The sequence below is a fragment of the Neomonachus schauinslandi genome, chromosome 3, assembly GCF_002201575.2.
Source record: "Neomonachus schauinslandi chromosome 3, ASM220157v2, whole genome shotgun sequence".
In the NCBI taxonomy this organism is placed as follows: Eukaryota; Metazoa; Chordata; class Mammalia; order Carnivora; family Phocidae; genus Neomonachus; species Neomonachus schauinslandi.
Window position 1 is genome coordinate 53709339 of NC_058405.1, and position 18972 is coordinate 53728310.

At 45.4% G+C, this 18972-nt stretch overlaps 1 protein-coding gene across 3 annotated transcripts in view; it reads right to left on the bottom strand.

Annotated features, from left to right (window-relative positions):
• The window catches only part of ENOX1 (ecto-NOX disulfide-thiol exchanger 1), a 210923-nt gene that overhangs the window by 140607 nt on the left and 51344 nt on the right, over positions 1-18972 (bottom strand). For all 3 annotated transcript variants that reach the window (XM_044913177.1, XM_021697871.2, XM_021697870.2), the window contains exons 4-5: positions 18672-18905; positions 8680-8892 (exon numbers count right to left, since the gene is read on the bottom strand). In XM_044913177.1, coding sequence (XP_044769112.1) covers positions 8680-8892; positions 18672-18905 — 447 coding nt within the window. The remainder of the gene's footprint in view (positions 1-8679; positions 8893-18671; positions 18906-18972) is intronic.

Genomic DNA, 18972 nt, shown 5'->3' on the forward strand with positions numbered 1-18972 from the left:
TGTTAGCTCTTGAAATCTAGCCTTCTACAATTCCTTATTATTCCAGAGTGTAAGGCTTAATTTCTCTCTCTTATTTTGCTATCAGTAAAACATTTTTTTTTTCATGTTATTATCGTAATGGTATTATTTGGCTCAGTACATATATTTTCAGTGAGACTGAAAGAAGAGAGACCAAAAAAGGCTCAACTCACATCTGGCAGGCTTCCAGTATCCTCTCGTATTGCTTTTGGTATTCTGTGAAATAGAAGGTTCTCTGCTCATTCTTGATTTGAAAGTTTTTATAAAAAATATTTTCTCTGGACATTTATTCCCTGAAAGCAAATAGGTATTTTTTTTTTAATGAAAATAATGCTTCCAGAACTTAAAACACTGGCAAATATAACCATCAGTATGATTTGGAGGAGAAACAGAAAACCTGCCGAGTTGCTAAAGCAGTTAAGGGGAATTTTTTTCCCATGGATGAACGATAGCAATGACGACCACAGACACGGAAAACATTTTAACACTTCATAAAATTCCTTTCCGACAGCAGGAACATAGAAGCCAAACTTCCCTTGGCAGAAAATAAAAAAAAAAATGTTTAGCTGAGATGTTCTTAAGAAGTAAATGGTTTCAGAAAGAGCTTTTCAGGTAGAAGAAATGTGGATGATGACACCCATCTGCCTGAAAGGGGGGGGTCACGGTCCACAGGAAGATCAGAGACCCCTCATCTGTCACTCCAGCGCTCTGCGCACTACTGGGTGCTTAACAGGGGCCCAATAAATATTTGTGGATGAATTTCATCATTTGTTCAAACACCTGAGGCTTTTACGATTTTAGTCAAGAAAACAGATGAGGACGTGACAGAGGAGACCGGTTAGGGAAGGCGCAGCCTCCCCAACAGGAACCCTGACCTGTCTACAGTGTGCAGCACCCCGGAAGGGTGCCACGCACACACTCTCAGGGTTCAAATGTGGCTTGAAATTTGCAGTGCTGTCCTGCAGACACGACCTCCAGAGCGAGGCAGCAACGGGGAACACACCTGGGAGGATACCAGCTCCACTGTTCTGTGATCAGCTAAGGAGCTCTCGGCATCCCAGCTGGGTCCCGGTAGAGAGGCTGGCTCTGTTTCACATACTCAGAAAAAAAAGGATCAGAGTCATTGACATGATAAGGACTGCAGAATTTTTGGAATGGCAATGGGCTTTAGGCGCGGGGGTGGGGTGGGGGGTGGCTGTCTGGTCAAACCCTTCCACTACTGAACAGATGGGGAAACTGAGACTCGGGATGCTCAGCAGACTGTCCTAAAGTCACCTGGCTAACTGATGGTCAAGCCGGGATTAGAACCAGGATCTCTTCAGGCCCAGTCAACGGCCTCTCCTCTGTTTGCCGTTTTCAAGATCTAAGATGAGGGTGGCGCTGTTGCCTATCACAAACGTACAAAGCAAATTTGCATGGTAGTTCCAAGCTTTCCCATCTCCAGGTTAAAGTAATATTAATAAGAGGACTGGGATAGCACTACTGCAAGGTTCTCAGCTGAAGAATATTCTGCGTGTTCTACTTGAAGGAGGATGGCATGCTGGAACAAAGTCAGCTGAGATTATGGTTTATTCAAAAAGCCCAACATTTAGAGTATGTCTTGCAGTTTCTAGGCTCTAGCCCAATTTCCCATACCACCTTCATTTCCACCTATGATGTTGACCAACAGCCAAGAGTTGTACTGAGGTCTCTGATAGGCTGCCGGGAATTGTGCCAGACCTGGGCGGGGCGCAGGGAGGCAGGAAAGGGGACCAGTAAACTGCCTCTGTGTCTCTGTGTAGCCACAAGTCTTGCTAGAAGAAAAAACGAAGACCCCACAACCTGATGCACATAAGATAATGAGGAAAGAATGAAATGCTCAAGGGGGTAGGGGCCGTGTTAATAAGCGTCGTAGAAGGGGGCACCTGGGTGGCTCAGTCCGTTAAGCATCTGCCTTCGGCTCAGGTCATGATCCCGGGGTCCTGGGATCGAGCCCTGCATTGGGTTCCCTGCTTGGCTTTGAGCCCCGCATCAGACTCCCTGCTCGGCGGGAAGCCTGCTTCTCCCTCTCCCACTTCCCCTGCTTGTGGTCCCTCTCTCGTTGTGTCTCTCTCTGTCAAATAAATAAATAAAATCTTAAAAAAGAAAAAAAAAAAGCGCCGTAGACGGCAGGAGAGGGGGCCAGGGCCACGAGCTGCACCAGGAGCACGCGTGACCGAGACTGGGCTCCGGTTCCGGCCTGGGTCCGAGGAAGACGCTTGAGGCGAGGGAGGTAGCGTAGGCACAGCGTGGAGGGGGAGAGAGGGCAGTGCTGGAGGCAAAGGCTTCACTTCCTAACCAGACAGCAGCATTTGCATTCCGTGTGAAGCCAGTGCCGACTACCACCCAACACTCCCTCAGCTCCGCCCGTATGCCACAGATTTACAGCTATAATATCCTCCTCTGCTCATTTTCACTGCTCATAAACACACACATAGGCAAAGCGGTAGAGAGCTAACCGTTCAGGGGGCCAAGAGTCCTGGGTTCTGATCTGCCCGTAAACTGCTAAATGACCAAGGCCTGTCATGTCTGCTCTAGAACTTCTGTTTCCTCCTCTCAAAAATGAGAGGCTATGAAACAAAAGATCTCTGAGGTTCCCCTCCCGCCCTGACATTCTATAGTTTCTACTTTCCAGTCCTGCTCCTTGTATTTATGGCACGTGTTCTTAAAATTAATATTAATCAACCCTTCTCCACTGCTTTCCCAATTGCCTTTCCCCCATGTTACTCCCTTACTTCGCTTCTCTCTTACTGGGAAGCGTGTTGGGGAAGTACCAAAGTGGGGATATCATGCAGTGTTGAAATGTTCATTAGATGAGTGTGTGTTGTAACAAGGCATGCACAATTGATCATCTTGGCATGCATATTAATAATTGAATGCTGTGGTACATGCTTCCTGAACTTTATAAACAGCTCCTCTCTGAGCTTTGAAATGACAAGCTTTGCTCGTAACTGAAAAACTGAAAGTGGGCGGGCCTACGGGGAGTGCCTATGAAGTATACATTTTTAAAAAGCAAAGAAGATCAAAACCCCAATGTCTCCTGGTCGGGAGAACTGGGGAAGTTTCCTGCTAAATGGACAGGTTAAGAAATGACATAAACATGAGTCAAGGATGACCTAAGGATAAGATGACATAAGAGTGAGATGATTCACCTGTGCTGACATTTTTTTTTCTCTTTCTTCTATACCTAGCAGATGAGATCTGCCCAGCTGGCCGGAAAAGATGAGAAAGCCCCAGCTGCCACACCAGGATAGATGGCGTCCTCAACTAACATCTTTCTTAACTGCACATCTGTGGTCAGAAGTAAAAAATGATCCCAAACAGAAGTGAATGGACGCTGAACTCCCCAAACTCTTGGTTGGGTCAGGTGCTGCCCCTTGATGCTTAAAGCCAAGGCTTAGATGGAAACTATGGTTCTGCGGTGAAGACCAGAGATATGAGAAAGGTTAGAAATTAAACAAATATTAGCAGGACTGAACATTAACAAGGCTGGAAGGTAACTACCGGACCTTGACGTAAACCTTGAAATAAATCACAACTTTTTCTTTATGTTATTATTCATGGCTCTTGATTTCTGTTCCCCTTTGAACAAATGCTATCTGCTCAAATATGAAAGCAAGGACAAATATGACAAGCAAAGCAAGGATGGGTGCATCTTATCCAGTTTAATGGACTAACACTTAATGAAATTTCCCTTCTCCTATTTCCAATAATATCTATCTAGGGACCCAACTTACCATGCTGGGAGCTTTGCAAAAATGTGCCTGAACTTTTCTGGAAGTTGTCAAATGAACCCTCCCTTCAGGACACCAGGCCAGCTCCACCTGCTGTAATAAGCCAGCTCATCAATATATTTGCTTTCAAATTGCCTCAGAACAATTTCCTGACCCTTGTGGCTTTCCAACGGAGACCACCATGGGATGTTACGGAGAAGGGTGCTGGCGCTGTGGACATCTTTTATGAGGGAGGGTGCACTCAGGGTTACTGCCAAACAACCAGATCTCCAGCCCCTTAGGAGAAAGAAAACAGATGCCATTTCTGAATTTTCGTGCTTAACAATCATGATCTAATTCTAAATGAGAAAGCCGAAATGTGATTCCTGCGGTGTTTTCCAGAAGTATTAATGTGGACGAATGGGGGTGTGGCTGGTTCTGCTTTTGGAAAATGCAGTGAGTGTGCCAATCACTGTGGACTTTGGCAGTCATTATGTTAGAAGCCGCCCCATGTACCGATGCCAAACTCACCCCGCCATACTAAAGGGAGCTGGGATAAGTGGGAAATGTGGTTGAGACAAACAGACATAACTGCATCAGACATGAAAATAGATGTATTTAAAATTCAAAGGGTGATGAAATGTGCACACACATAGCAGCTTAGCCAGGTTACTGCTACCATTGTCATGACGAATGGTAGGCTTTCGTTCCCCTTTGCAGCCGGGGAGTAGTCATCTTTGTAAAAGCACGTAGGAAAGAATGGAAAATTCTGAGGTTGTTCAGTAAGACACGCAACCTTCCTGTTCTCCCTCTAAGGCTTAGTTCCAGGTCACACTCACATTTAAGGTCTCTCCCATCTTGAAGTTGTTCCGAAGGGCCTTAGCTACCAAGGCACACAATGACCCCTTAGGCCCTCTGTGGCTGGGATGGGCACGACAGCACTGTGGGCTGTCAACATCAGCTGGGACTTTTCACCTGCTCTGCTGGCTGCTGAAACACTTCCCCAGAAGCAAAGTACAGGGCTGAGGGGGGTCTCTCACACAGCAACAGGTAGATGGGAAATGTGGTTACAACTGAGAAATGCCAACATGAAGTTTTCCATTGACTCTTCCATGCTGACTCCCCTAACACCCCCTAGCCTGGTACCAGGGGTCTGGTAGAGCACAGCAATTACCAACAGAGACACAGCTAGTGAGCTTTCAGACGTGCTGGATCACACAAGCAGAGTTGAAGGCCCGGGCCCCCCGGACGGTGCTGCCACCCACGCCAAACCACTCTCAGAGGGCCCTGGGAACTTCTGAACTGTCTCAGGCTTCCTTCCTGCCATCCTTCCTATTTACTCATGTGCTCACTCACTCATCATCCTGAGTCTATGTTCCAGACACTTGGTGTGCGTGCATGACTAATAATCAAGAGCAGACAAATCATGACATCATTGCATATTTTGGTTAAGTACTCCGAAGGACCTCGAACTGGGTCAAACTACTGGGGAAGGGTGAAGTGGAAAGGTCTCCTGAAGGGTGGGCTTTCGGCCAAGACCACAAAGCATGGGGAGGATTCATGCACGCAGGGTGGGGAGCAGTGCACATCAGACAGAAGGACAGAGGTGCAAAGGCTCAGGGGTGGGAGGCAGTTCTGACAGGCTCCGAAGCGGGGAGGCCAGTGGGGATGAGGCACGGAGTGTCAAGGGAAAACTGATGCTAAAGAGGCAGGTCTGGAGAGCTTGTAGTCTGGGGAGAGTGAATATTATTGTAAGTGCAATGGGAAACTACTCGAGGGATTTAAGTGGGGAAGACATGATGTGAATTATATTAGACGATGTGTGAAAAATAGATTGAACAAGAATCAAAGCGGAAAGGGAGGGACTGTATACGGCAGAAACTGCACAATGCTCCCGGCAGCCCTCCTCCCCTCCCTCCTTCCTATGAGAGCTCCAGCTTTATTCTGGGAGCAACGGGCCCACTCAAAAAAGGGTATTTCCTGCTTTCCTTGTAGCTAGGCATGGACACGTGTAATAATTCTGCACAACACGACGCAAACGGAAGTCTGTTGAGGATCTCTGGGCAAGTTTTGCTGTCTTGCCCTAACGGCACAAGCCCGTCCTCTGCTTTTTCCCTTACGTGATTCGAGCGCGTAAAAAAACCAATGTGATGGCAGGACCAAGGGCAGTCGTTTTCGACCATCACCTAGGAAAAGCTAACAGCCTCGCGGACACCTCAGGCCCGACAGCCCTGCAGCCCTGAACCTGCGCCTATATGCATCTACAGCCGGGTTTTACAGGTATGAAAAGAAAAAACCTCTTTTTCTTTTTTTTAAATTTTATTTATTTTTTTTTGAGAGAGAGAGAGAGAGCGCGCACGTGCACAGAGGGAGAGAGAGGGAGAAGCAGGCTCCCCGCTGAGCAGGGAGCCTGATGCGGGGCTCGATCCCAGGACCCTGGGACCGTGACCTGAGCCGAAACAGACGCTTAACGACTGAGCCACCCAGGCGCCCCCAAAACCTCACTTTTTTAAGACACAGTTGGGTAGGGTTTTCTGTTACTCACAGGTGGACACCAGGCCTCACAGACGCACCAGGCCACTGCCATAGTTCAGGCAGCCTGAACTTGAATGCTGGCAGTTAAAATGAAGAAAAGTGAGTCGTTTTTGAATGCTGACACAATGGGATTTCCTGATGGCCTGAATACGGGCTTTGGAGGAGGGAGATGATGAGGATAAAAATTACGTGTAGGATTTGGGTCTGAGAATTCCTTAAAACAGGGAGGAAAACCCTAAAAAGGAATGGGTTTGAAAATTAAAAGCAAGAATTCCATTTTCGATATTTCACAGTGGAGGTGCCAAAGAGGTATCTAGAATAGGAGTCTCCACTCCTAGGTTTCCATGAGGTGGACTTCCCTCCAAAATTCCTGGTCCTACTCCCGCCCTTCACTCTCTCCTTCCCAGGGAGGCAGCCCACCAGCCTGCCTGTACCCCTGCTCATTTCCCCCCTGCTCCTCCCCTCACTGTGCAGCGGGGTCAAGGGCTTCAGGGCTGCCTGTGGCCAGATGCTCCCCCTGGAGGCCTCGCAGTAGAAAGCCCATTGTTACAGCAGACCTCAACCTCACGTTCCAATTCAGCCTTTATTGGTAATCAAATGCTGATGTTTGGATCCTGCCACGTGCCAGACTTCTTCATCTATCTCTCTTGTGGTTTCAAACCGAGACCAGCTCAGCCCCACATCATGTCAGGCACGTTGCATTCTCTCAGCCACAAGAGCTGGGCCTCTTTTTAACAGGTGCTTCTTTCAACAGATACAGACAAAGGACACCGAATTTCTCCCCTATTCTAATGCGTGGCTGTCTTTCTACCTTCATTGTTAGGCTCAAGGGTTGAGTCTTCCCTGCCAGGTGGGACTGTGAAGTCACAGGAGTGAAAATGTTTTTAAATTGATGCTAGTGAGCAAAAGTTACCCAGTAATATCCCAGTGTTCACGCACTTGGCTTGCCATTACTTTGCAGGGACTGTATCATTAGAGTTGAGTGGCCTTTCCCTCTCTTCCTTTTCTCCATTACCAAGCCAGCCTTACCTCCCCTCCACCCACTAATCCATTCCGTGCTTCCCTCCTTTTAAAGGTGGAATCAATATTAGTGTTCTTTATCCTATCCCTAGTAACCCTAACCTCAGAACTGCTGGGTGTACATGGTCTGGGGAAGGGCCATTCCTCATGACTGGGCATCAAGGGAAAGTGGTCTGATAATGGTCTGATGAGACAGCACTTCTGTTTTTCCTATTCCTTTTCTATAAAGACAGGTGCCCAGGTTGGTCTCCTACTGGATATTTGGTCACTTACCAGAGTTCATGTTTGCGCGTTTCTTATATATTTTATGTTGCTGCAAAAAATGGTCTTCTTACAACAAAGTCATATAAAACACCTTTCCACTTGAGAACCTGGTTTTTCATGTCCCTCTCTCTTCCGGTCCTAACAGAGAGATCCATCGTCCCTTGGGTTTACACTGATGAAAGAGGCGATCGACATTTTGGCACACTGTATCATTGAAAAAATTCCTCATTCTCAGAACGAATATGTAAATCGCATATGTCACCGTCCCACGGGACACCCTGCACCTGGTACCGAATAGAGCGGGGCATTGTTACAGTGTCATTCGATGGCTTTTACAGGAACATCAGCCAACCGCAATGCGTTATGCCACTGTGACGTTAACTACAGACACAGACAGAGTGGCCGGAAAAAAAATTTACGCCCTTTTTTTGAATAGAGCCCTGGGTAATTACCCTGACTATTGTTCTATGAGAAAGCCTATTTACACCCCTTCATCAATTTAGGGTCTGGAGATGAAAAATCGCCAGCATTAAGCAGTTAAGGCAATTTGCTTTCGAGATGAAGAAAGGACAAAAAAATAATACTGTAGAAAAAGCTCGACTTCTGAGTTGCCCATGTTGACAGCCAAAGCTCACCTCAAATAAAGGATCCTGAGGAGGAGTTTTTCTGATGGTGCCTTCATCCTAAACAAAGCTCAAGGACAATGTGCTCGGGGTCTGCTTTCTACTGTCAGCACTAGGAGGACATGCAGGTCATGTCCTGCATGGTAAAGGGCAGCTGCCCGGCAGGTGCCCCACAGGTGCGGTGTGACCTGTGGTGGGTCCAGCAGGCACAGAAGCATCTGGCTGCCCTGCCCCAGTGGCCGGGTTTGGTGCTCTGAGGAAAAGCTACAGAAACGTTGCTCACCTTGAGAAGTAAGCTCTCAGGGCAGGGTCCATGTTCCTCCAAGTTGCCACAGGACATGAAATAGGTTATGAGGTTTGCCATTCAATATGGAGTAAAATGGGAAATTATTGAACTACTTACCCCCAAATGAAAACAAAAATTAAATGAATGCAAAAGAAAAGGCAAACTCACAACAAAAACAGATGGCCCCCAAAATTTTACTTACATTGAGTGAGGATTCCTGTTAAGGCATTTTTAAAATTCTCCTTGGCCTCTTCCATCTCCTGTTCGTGGGTGGCTTTTTCGTTCATCAGCCGGCGGACGTGGCTATTGGCTGACTGCACCATGGAATAGAACTGGTTTGCAGAACGCCGATTCACCTCCCCTCGTTCGATCCAGGAAAGGAGCACTGTGATAGCCTCTGAAAACTTGCTATCATCTGGAAACGGAAAACCACCAAGTACAAATCATGCCAAGGCAAGACAATGAACTTTACTTTGGGTTCTTCTCAAAAGACAGAACACAGACCATCTTCATGGATGCATTTTCCGAACTTGACAAATTAGCTTTCCTAAGACTAACTGCTCCAGCATTGTTTGGTTTCCCCTTCTGCCTCTAATTCCATGGTGCCAAAGAGCCAGCCAAGAAACAAATGGTGGGTCACTCTCTCATCTCCGAACCTGGTGAGTTCAGTTTTAGATCTGTTCTGGGCATTCTTGGTAACATGGTATGCCAAACCCTGATTTCTCTTTCTTAAGACTGGCTTGAAAAACTGTTATTAACCTATCTGGTCGCCACTTCTTTATTCTTTCATCAGGTATATTATACAATGATACTAGTTTTCTGACAGAATCAGCTGAGTTAGTGTCAAAATATGGATGACATACTGAACTATTTTAAAACTGGATGTAATGGAAGATATTGTTCCCAAGGTGGTAGTAGAAATTAGTCAATTCTTTTTCTACTACAGTTCAAAACTAATTTCATCTTAGGTTTAATACAACATATTTAATTAGGCTGAAAAATAGAATATTTCCTTGTTTTCAACAAAAGAGAATTTGTTATCTGGGTGGTCAGTGTTTTCTCTGGAAGCCATCTAGAAGCCTATTGGAACCAATTTGAACTTGGTTTGAGGTATGTATGGGGGTTGGGGGGATGGAGTGGGGAATGAGGTTCCACCTGTAAATAAATGATAGAGTTTATTTGAAAGAAAATAAATAAACTTGCCTGTTTGAGAATGGTTACTAGAACAGACCTGTGTTGCATGGCTTAAAAGTAGGGGGAAAAAAAGCAAGTTTGAAGGTAATTAAGTTAATTGAACTGGAAGTTGTATGTCAATTATCACAACATTAATCAATCCTACTGCTGAAGGCTCACTGCATACTTCCCAGGCAAACTTGAGGGGAGACGTCTTCCACTTATATTTTTCTACCCTTGAAAAATGTGACTTAAGAAAAATATCCTATATTTTTCAAGAAAACTATGTAGGCTCTGAATTCTAAAAATCAGTAGCAAAATTAAACTGGAAGATTCAGATTCTTACTCATTTATTTGATAAATACTGAGTGCCTGTTATGTTCCCTCCACTGGAGGAACATCAGAAACATCCTTATGCAGTGTGTGTGTATGTGTGTGTGTGCGTATATTTTCTATATTATTATATATTTTTGTATATTATATATTATTTACACACACACACACACTCACCCAGATGACTGGACAGAACGTGATTCATATTCGGTAAAGGAGTTTTATCTCACTCACCAGATGTTTTTTAATTAACCGCTGTTGTTGGTATGTTACACATTATACAAAACCTTCATTCTTGGGGCTCTTTGTGAACTTCATAGTGCAGGATAGAAATATCTATAGTACTTTTTCTGCCAGAGGCCCCCTCCCAGACGGGACACAACTTCTTTGCTGTGGCTGTTGCTTGCCCAGAGGTGTGTGCGCTGAATGAAGGCAGGATCAGCCTGACCCACAATGGGATGTGCTCTGCTTTCTCCAGGGTGGAAGCATCTATCAAACGCAAGCTACTGATCAGTACCCAGCCAGGCCCTCCCCCAGTGCGGCAGGGGCAGTTGGAGATTGGGGATGAGAGCCTTTTTCCAGTGCAAACCTGCCCCCTCCACCCTCACACCTTCACCAGAGGAGTTAAGAGGCCCTGGGAACGCCCACGGGGCACCCCGCAAAGATGCCTTTCCTCGAAAATCTCAAAGCACAGGCTCAGAACACACGCGTGCAGTCTCACAGCTGGCTCATCCAATTTTGTTAACTCTGGAATTTCAGTCTGAGCTCAACCCTCTGTGAACTCCAGCTGCAGTGGTTTCTTATCTCATTTCATGGACCGGAGCGGCTTGTGTAAGATAAAATCCATCATACAACTTAACATTACGTTCAGCCCATGGAGAGGCCCATAATTTAGCATTATGTTTGTGAGAGGCCCACTGTGACCATTACAGTCAGAATAAATTTTGCCTCCCGCACGTACTCTCTACCTCTCTCCCTGCCAATATATGTTAGGAGAATGGACCTCCCAAAAGACAGCACGAATAAACCTAACACTTATAAGAAAGCTTCCCCCTCTCTTAAAAAATAACAACAAAAAAGAAAACACTGACTCCATGTACCATTTTTACCCTTTGCTGGGACTTTCATCTCTGCATAACACAGGGCAAAGAAAACCCTTCACGATTTTGTTGTTGAGCTTACTAGCAGAGAGAACAATGTTGTTCTATCTTTCCCTCCTATTACTGATTGTTTTTCCTTCTCTTGCTTGTGGTCACTGAGTTCATAAATATACTAACTTACTGTGAGGGAGAACACACTTCAATTTTAAAATGTATGCTTGCTCAAATGATCTGAAAACCAAATTTTCTTGTTCTTCACTCCTAGATGGAGAGCATAAGTTCACCAGCAGATCATAGTTATTTGATAGTTTTCAGAAAAAGAAAACAGCAGTTTTAAGATTAAGCAATTGGAAATATACAATTTATCAAGTGAGCCAGGATGAGACTTGCTCACATTTTAACAAGGGTTAAAAAATAGGTAACACAAGTGATTGTAGGCAGAATTCCATTAGCCTAAAATAAGTATATACTTTTGAAAACTCCCAATTTCATCCTCATTTCTGAACTTTCTAAAACTGCCAGGCCAATGTATAATTGATGTACTGACATGCAAATTAAATGTGAAGACATTAGTTAAGGCTCACTGGTAAGTTTGGTCAGTATCTTTTGCTATGTAAGAAGTGACTTTATATTAAGTAAGACTAACCCAGCAACTCACTCTGAATGGCTATAGGAGCGATTGGGAGTGGTCATTTTCAATATCCAACTGTAAATTCAATTTTGTATTCAGTGGGAAGATCATTGAGAAAACAGAAAACAACATAGAACTAATTTAAACAGGATTTAGATTGCAGCATTATTAAAGCTATTCACGTGAAAAGAAATTAACACTGCTCATAAAAATCACATCAAAGATGCAGTTATAAAAATTCCAAATACTTTCTGTGAACATGCTTAGGCATAACTCTAAACATGGGTGCAGTTTAGAAACTAGAATGTGCAGATGTGCTTTTTCCACAGTAAGAATTGGGAAGATCGGTGCATTAAGGAGTGACTATGAACCATTTGCTCATTAAAAATTGTGTAGTGTTTTCTAATCAGGGTCTTCGCGATGTCACACACAGGTTACTGCACATGTTTACTCCGTGGCTTTTCTTCATTTGCATTTTCCTCTTCAATCCATCCCTCCCCCATTCCCTTATAACTCTCTCCTTTGTTAAACAGCATGGCCATGCCTTTGCCTGTCTGTGCACTCATCCTAGGAAGGAGCATTCATGTTTCTGGTCCACCTGTTCTGTTTCCCTCAAGATTCAGCTTCAGTGTCTTCCATGAAGTCAGCTTTTCTGTAACCCTAACATGAATTAGGTGTCCATTTGCTATGTTTCCACAGCTCCCTACATAACCTGCTACTAAGACATTAGTCACTCTATATAGTAATTGCTCATTTATGGATGGGTCTCCAGTTTTGAAGGGCTAACATGAGAATAAAACTTCCAAAACAGATTTCAATCTTCTGGTCCCTTCGAGTTTTTCTCTTCGCAGTTTATATTTGATTACACTATTTCTAATAGGCTTGCAGTGATTAGTGCTTGAGAGCCACAAATTCAGTGGTCAGAAGTTGGGAAACATCAGATGGGAATAAACACTTCAATTTTGTGTTAAAGAGTATTTTCACAGTGTCTCTCAGAGATAAATGTTCTCCTGGCAGTTAAGCTAGCTGGTCCTTTACCTTTCAGGCCTCTGAGGTCATTACCACTGGCAATGAAAGTTAAGAATGATGTCAGATAATCACAGAGAAGCAGAACTTTCTGCAGTAAGGCACTAACTAACTAGCTTGTCAAAAGACTCAAAAAATCTTTTTGAAGGCATTTTTAATTCTGGGAAAATAATGACCAACTTTAGTTTTGTGAGGAATAAATAATATTATAATGACTATCATCCCTCAGTGTCACTACCCATCTCATTTCATTTCTGTTTACTTCAGACTTTATCAACCTCCCTCCCTCTCTTTCATGTTTCTTGAGCACCTGGCACATAGTAGACATTTAAAAAATTGCACATGGGATAAATCTTTGTTATTCAAAGACTTAAAGCTTGAGCCTCATTTGGGAGCTCCTTGAAAATGCAGATTCACCCTTACTCAGACTTCCTGACTCAGAATCTGCATCCTACTCCAAGTGATTCATATGCACATTAAAGTTTTGGAAGCACTGGAAGAAATTGGTCAATGAAAACCAGGGAAATTGGCTGGGAGCTCATCTAAGTTAAAAGATAACAAAACCCTTAAATGTAAAGTAGCAGCTGAGATAGTGGAGAATATTGAAAGAATTTGATGTGATCCTTATGAGCTTTGCAAATCCCTGTCCCTGACCTCCCCCACACCCATTTAAGGAATAGCTGCTTTAACACCTGGCATCCCCATCCAGAAAAAAAAAAAAATGTCCATGACTTGGAAATGGGCATAGAGACTACTGCAGATCCTTTCAGTGAAATGCTGGCCATGGCCTAGAGGACCCTCTCCACTGGCCTCCAGCCCCCAGAATTATCTGATTCTACAGGGGAGTGAATCTTTAATTGTTTTTGATCAGGCTATCTTACAACTCTTTAGAGACAGAACATAAATTGTGGAGAACTGATAACAATGCAAATAATTCTCCATAACAATGTAGATGAATTTTTATCCAGTAGAAAATATAAATTGTTATAGAGCAAATTCTCTTTTGAACCAGTTTTTAACGTCTTACTGATTCTCTCGTTAAATGAGTTAAATAAAATCGCTGGCACATGTTCATGTTATATTTGTAAGTCATGGTTCCACTGCCAGAATATCCTTTAGCCACCCCTGAACTGCAAGCTCCTCAAAGGCCAGGCCCAGGCTGCAGTCATGTCTGAAACCCCAGGGCCATGACGCAGAGCCCAGGGACTCAGCAGATGGACACGTGATGAACTTGAATCAAACTGATTAATAGATAATAAAGGGGAAAAGGACTCAAACTGGTAAGCAGTTTTTTCTCCCCCTTTGTGTATGGAGGGAGATCTGGCCTTGATTTTCAGAACAATAGGTGGATGGGAGCCAGGCCATGAACACTCAATATGAAAACTTAGGTGGGCTGTAATACCCTTATTTATGGCTGGGTCTATAAAGGAATAACAGGAGAGGAGATTAATACTTGAATAAAATGACTTGAGAATGAAATAAAAAGAAGATGTTCTACAACACATTTTCCCCCCCCAAAAATGGGGATATACACACACGTACACACACATACACAAGATGAATCGTGTGGATGGTGTGTCGATCTGGCTATCACTGATTTCTGGTTTCTATGATAGCTGGGAAAAGCTTACAGGGTAGAGTCACATACTGACCCAAGCAGAATGGGATTCCAGGATGGCCAAGCATTATTCCTACAACATCCCTAGAATTCCACTATGTGTCCCTCAACATTGGACATCCCTAAACAAGTCTCCATTTTTTGGCTCCTCAATGAACCATTAAAAGGGGTGTAACCTTATCTATCCTCCAAATCACAGGTAGCAGGAAAGGTGATACAAATGATTAATGCACCCCTCTCCCTCCAACACACACACACACACACACACACACACACACACACACACACTCTCCCCCAACTCTGTAGTCCCTGCAAAAATGAAAAAAAAAAAAATTAAGGGGGTGGGTGGCAATATGAAAATGCACTGGTTATTCTTGCTTTTGGGTCAAGCAAAGTGTTTCTAGATGAAATGGCATATCTTGCCTCTGTGAAGGTCAATAACGCCTAAGGAAGTGATTCTCAAACAGGCTCCCGTGCTTCTCATTTCCCTTGCCCTGAGAAGGAAGCCTGGCTTTTAGCTAATGGAACTTCCACTTGGCTTACAGTGCTATTGATTTTTACTTTCTCGGAACCATAAATATTGACAACCGTCTCAGCAAAACGCCACTGGCACCACTGGCACCCCCCTCTCCATCGTCTGGCAGGCTGACATGGGGCCATTCTGTATGCAAATCCGAGTCTAGCCCTCTGGAAATTAGGAATGCTGATCCCAGGAGAACTGAATTCATGAGGACATGCCAGGGGGATCCCAAGGGCACTGCTTCAAAGCTTTGACAAAACTTCACCTGATGCAGAGAGAAACTCTTCATTTCATTACATAATGAAAGATTATGTGAAGCTTTTCCAAAGGGGGAAAAAGTACACAAAAACTTTTAAATGCTCTTGCCAGGAGAAATCTCCAGTGAATTAGGATATAATCTTTCTCACCGTCTAATCAATCTCCTCCTTCCACAGTCCAAACACAGGGCTCCTCCAGGGGTGGATGGTCTGTGTTAGACATGCTGAAATTCATTATCTCATCTGCCTGGTGCTACTGTTTCCAATAAAGTGTAATTATGGTGTTATTGAGCTCCTTCTCACTTTCTCAAAGCCATGCTATAAACTTTGGGTCTGTGAGCAGTTACTTCCCAGTCAGTCTTCATTAAGTGGAATTGTCTCAAAACAATGTCTATTTAATCAGCAGGGTGCCCGCTAATTTTCTTTTTTAGAATTTGTATTAACGTAACCAACACCGCCTTAAGACACTGCATAATTACAACTTGACGTCTCCTGCGCCTTCAAGAAGGCCCAGTGGCCACTGGATCTGGGGTTAGCTGATCTCAGGAGATCCGCCCCCTCACCCTGCCGCTGGTCCAGCTGGGATCCGGGTCCCTCCTGGGATAGCTCGCTGCACTTTTCACACACCACCACGGGAAGTACATGGTGCTTAGTAATCGCCTGTACCGCACCAGAAGCCTAAACTCTGTGAGGTAGGGGCGCGTGTGCTGTTGCCCCCCCCCCCCCCCGTGCTTCTTAGCACAGTTCCAGGTATATGGTGAAGAGCTCCACAAATATTTGCACAATGCTGGCGCATCACCCACCCCCCCCACACCTCCCTCCCACGACGTCTGGTGGCACCAGAGCCCAGAAATGCAACATGCTCAAAGCTCCAAATCGCTAAGGAAGGGAGAAAGGAATTAAGTATTTACTATGTGCAGAGTTTTAACACCGGGCAGCATGTAGAGGGCCTCGTGGATCATAATAAAGAGTTGGCTTGTGCAGATTTTGCTAGATAGAGCTGATTTTCAAAAAGCAAACTGCAAGAATAAACAAGTACAATGTAAAATAGGGGAAAATGTTAGTAATAAACCTAAGATAGCATGATTTCTCAGGGGAGGAAAAAAAAATCAAATTCAATTAGGTATTTTCAGATCATATTTCCATCGTCTTTTTTACTCAGGCTTCTTTACTTTGGGTTTTGACTGCATTTTTTGTTTTTTTTATCCCCACATCAATGAAGTCATCTTCAGGGAAGCAGTTTCCTTGGCCCCTCCAGTCTGGCTTTGCAGCGTTATAAGGAGCATAGAGTAGATTTCCTCTCTGAGGCAGCCAATTTCCTAAGCAATTAAATGCTGTTTATATTCCAAACTCTGTGCTTGGGTTGAAATTGTCAAGCTTGGTATTACCTGACTGGTTGCCTGCACTGTATCCCTAGTTAGTTCATTCTACTGTAACTGCCATCTATTAAATTTTCCAATCTGTTCTCTCAACGGATCACACAGTACTTGGCGAAGGTGCAACTCCTAAATTCTGCAAATTATACTCATCTATATAAATATATATTTTTGAAATGGCAAAGCTTGCAAATTACTTCACCCAATTGACATCCCAATCTGTGACCCTCCCACAGCAAAGGCAACGCCATGTTCCTCTTAAGTGCACAGACATTTGTGTGCTGTTTCCTTAAAAAGAATAGGAGGACGCCAAACTTTTTGTGAAATCCCTCCAAGAAGTCACAGAACCAAGGCGCCAGTTTTTGTCACGTCTAAGTGGAGCATGGAAGCCGATAATGCACAATGTGCGGGATATTAAAGAAAAAACGACTTGTTGCTAAATCAACATTCCTGGTTGAGGATGTTGCTCTTTCTCACTCTGGCCACTACTTATGATTTGTAGCCTGAATGGAAAAGGGAGATCATGCCTGTGTTTGCCTTTCATGTGCTTTTTGTTAAAGGGACACCCATGGCCTATGTACTTATGTCTGTAAGACAGGCCCTCCCAGAGCAGTGGAACATGGGCCGTTGGCAAAAAAGCCCACGGTAGTTACAGTGGGGAGCTTTCAGCCACAACGGCGGCAGCTGATTAGGGGCTGCCAAAGCCTGAAAAGGGCACAAGGGCTAGAAGCACAAGTCCTTTTTAAAAAGAATTCTCTTTTAAAGAAACAGAATGTCAACCTCCTATCCTCCTAAAATAGGTTTTGAGCAGCTTTCACACATTTCATTTAGTGAAAACATCCAATCAGTTTACACGCTGCCAGCAATATACTAGCTATGCTCTAAAACACTCCAAGGATCAATCACATCTCTCTTCTCATCATAGATCTTTAATGGCTTCTCCACTGCTTATGGAGTAAAACCCAAATCCAGGGGCAGCCTTCAGGGCCCGACCATCTGGCCCCAAAATGCTCTTCCAGCTCCACCTTGCTCTATAAACTTCCATGCCGGTCTCATGTGCGCTGGAACAGGCCCATTACCCTTCCCCTCCTGTGCCACCTTCCTCTCTGCTTCCTTGTGTCTTTTTTCCTAGGGCTCCGGCCTCTGACCTGAATGTCTTTAAGGCCCTTCTTCTCCTGGGAAGGAAAAACCTTGTTTATCCTGCACAGTTCTCCTCTGTGAAGATTTTCTCCATACCTTCATCAACACTTGCCCCCGTGTTCCCAAAGCACGTTGCTCCTACTTTGCTTGACAATCATGCCATTGGCTTTGTACTACTTGAGACACCTGGGTGTGGCCAGCCACTCTAACCTGATGCCCCCAATGGCGCGAGGAAGGTCTGACCATCATTTGCCCCTAAATGCAGGTGCTGCTCAGATTCCGTGACTCTGCTCAATAATGGAAGAGAATTCACACATACACGTGATCCCGAGGTATAATCTGGCCCCTCCCCAATCATCTGCAGTTCACTGGGGCAGGTACTAAAGCCTGCATACGGCTTTATCCCCCATAGCATCAAACATGTGAAAGGAGCACAGCAAACTTTAAAGAAATGAAATGTACTCCTTTTTATTTCTACTTATTCTGTAGGTGTCAGCACTGTCCCTTCAACGCCATCTCGGAAGGCAGGGATGATCCCTTTCTGCATTTCGCTTCTACCCTCCACAGACCCCAGCGCCGTTTCCCACGTGCGTGAAGGGAGGCTTTGTGAAGAGTCCAGGTAGGTGGAAACTCCAGGAGCTGGAGACACACCAGGACCCGCCTGCCCACAGGAGACACCAGCCTCGCTCGGTCAACAAAAGTGCGAAGACAAGAACCCGCTCCGGGGCTACTGCGCATGACTCGCCCGCCCCTTTCCGCGAACCGTGTTGAGTGGCCGTACACGCGCGTGCTCGGAGCACAGCGGCGGAAGGGGCGGGGCTCTGTCCCGACAGCAGGAGGAAGCACTTCCAAGCGGCTCCTGCTTCCGGTTGACCTCGCCCGCAAGCACTCAGCACGCGGAGGGACCGAGACGTCTGGGGCGTTGCGTGTGTGTGTTGGGGAGGGGGGGGGATGGTGGGGTTTCTCTGGGAGTGGGCCGTGCCTCCCGCCAGGGCGGAGATGCGCGGGCGGCCCCCCTACCTTTCAGCTTGTCGGCCAGCAGCGCGGCCTCGTGCTCCGAGTAGTGCATGATGGCCGGCGGCGAGGGCGGCCGCAGCCGGTCCTCCTCCAGCTTGCGCCGGTGCCGCTCCTCGCGCGCGCGCATCCGCTGCTTGCATTCCCACTCGTAGAAGTCGTCCCTGGCCTGGGCAAAGTCCACGTGCAGGCGGCCCGAGTCCTTTTTGTCCGTGCTGGACCCTAATCGCATCCGGTAACCTGAAAGCAACAGAAAGGCCGGTGGCATCACAGTGTCACCGCCAAGATGACCGCACCGTTTTGTCCG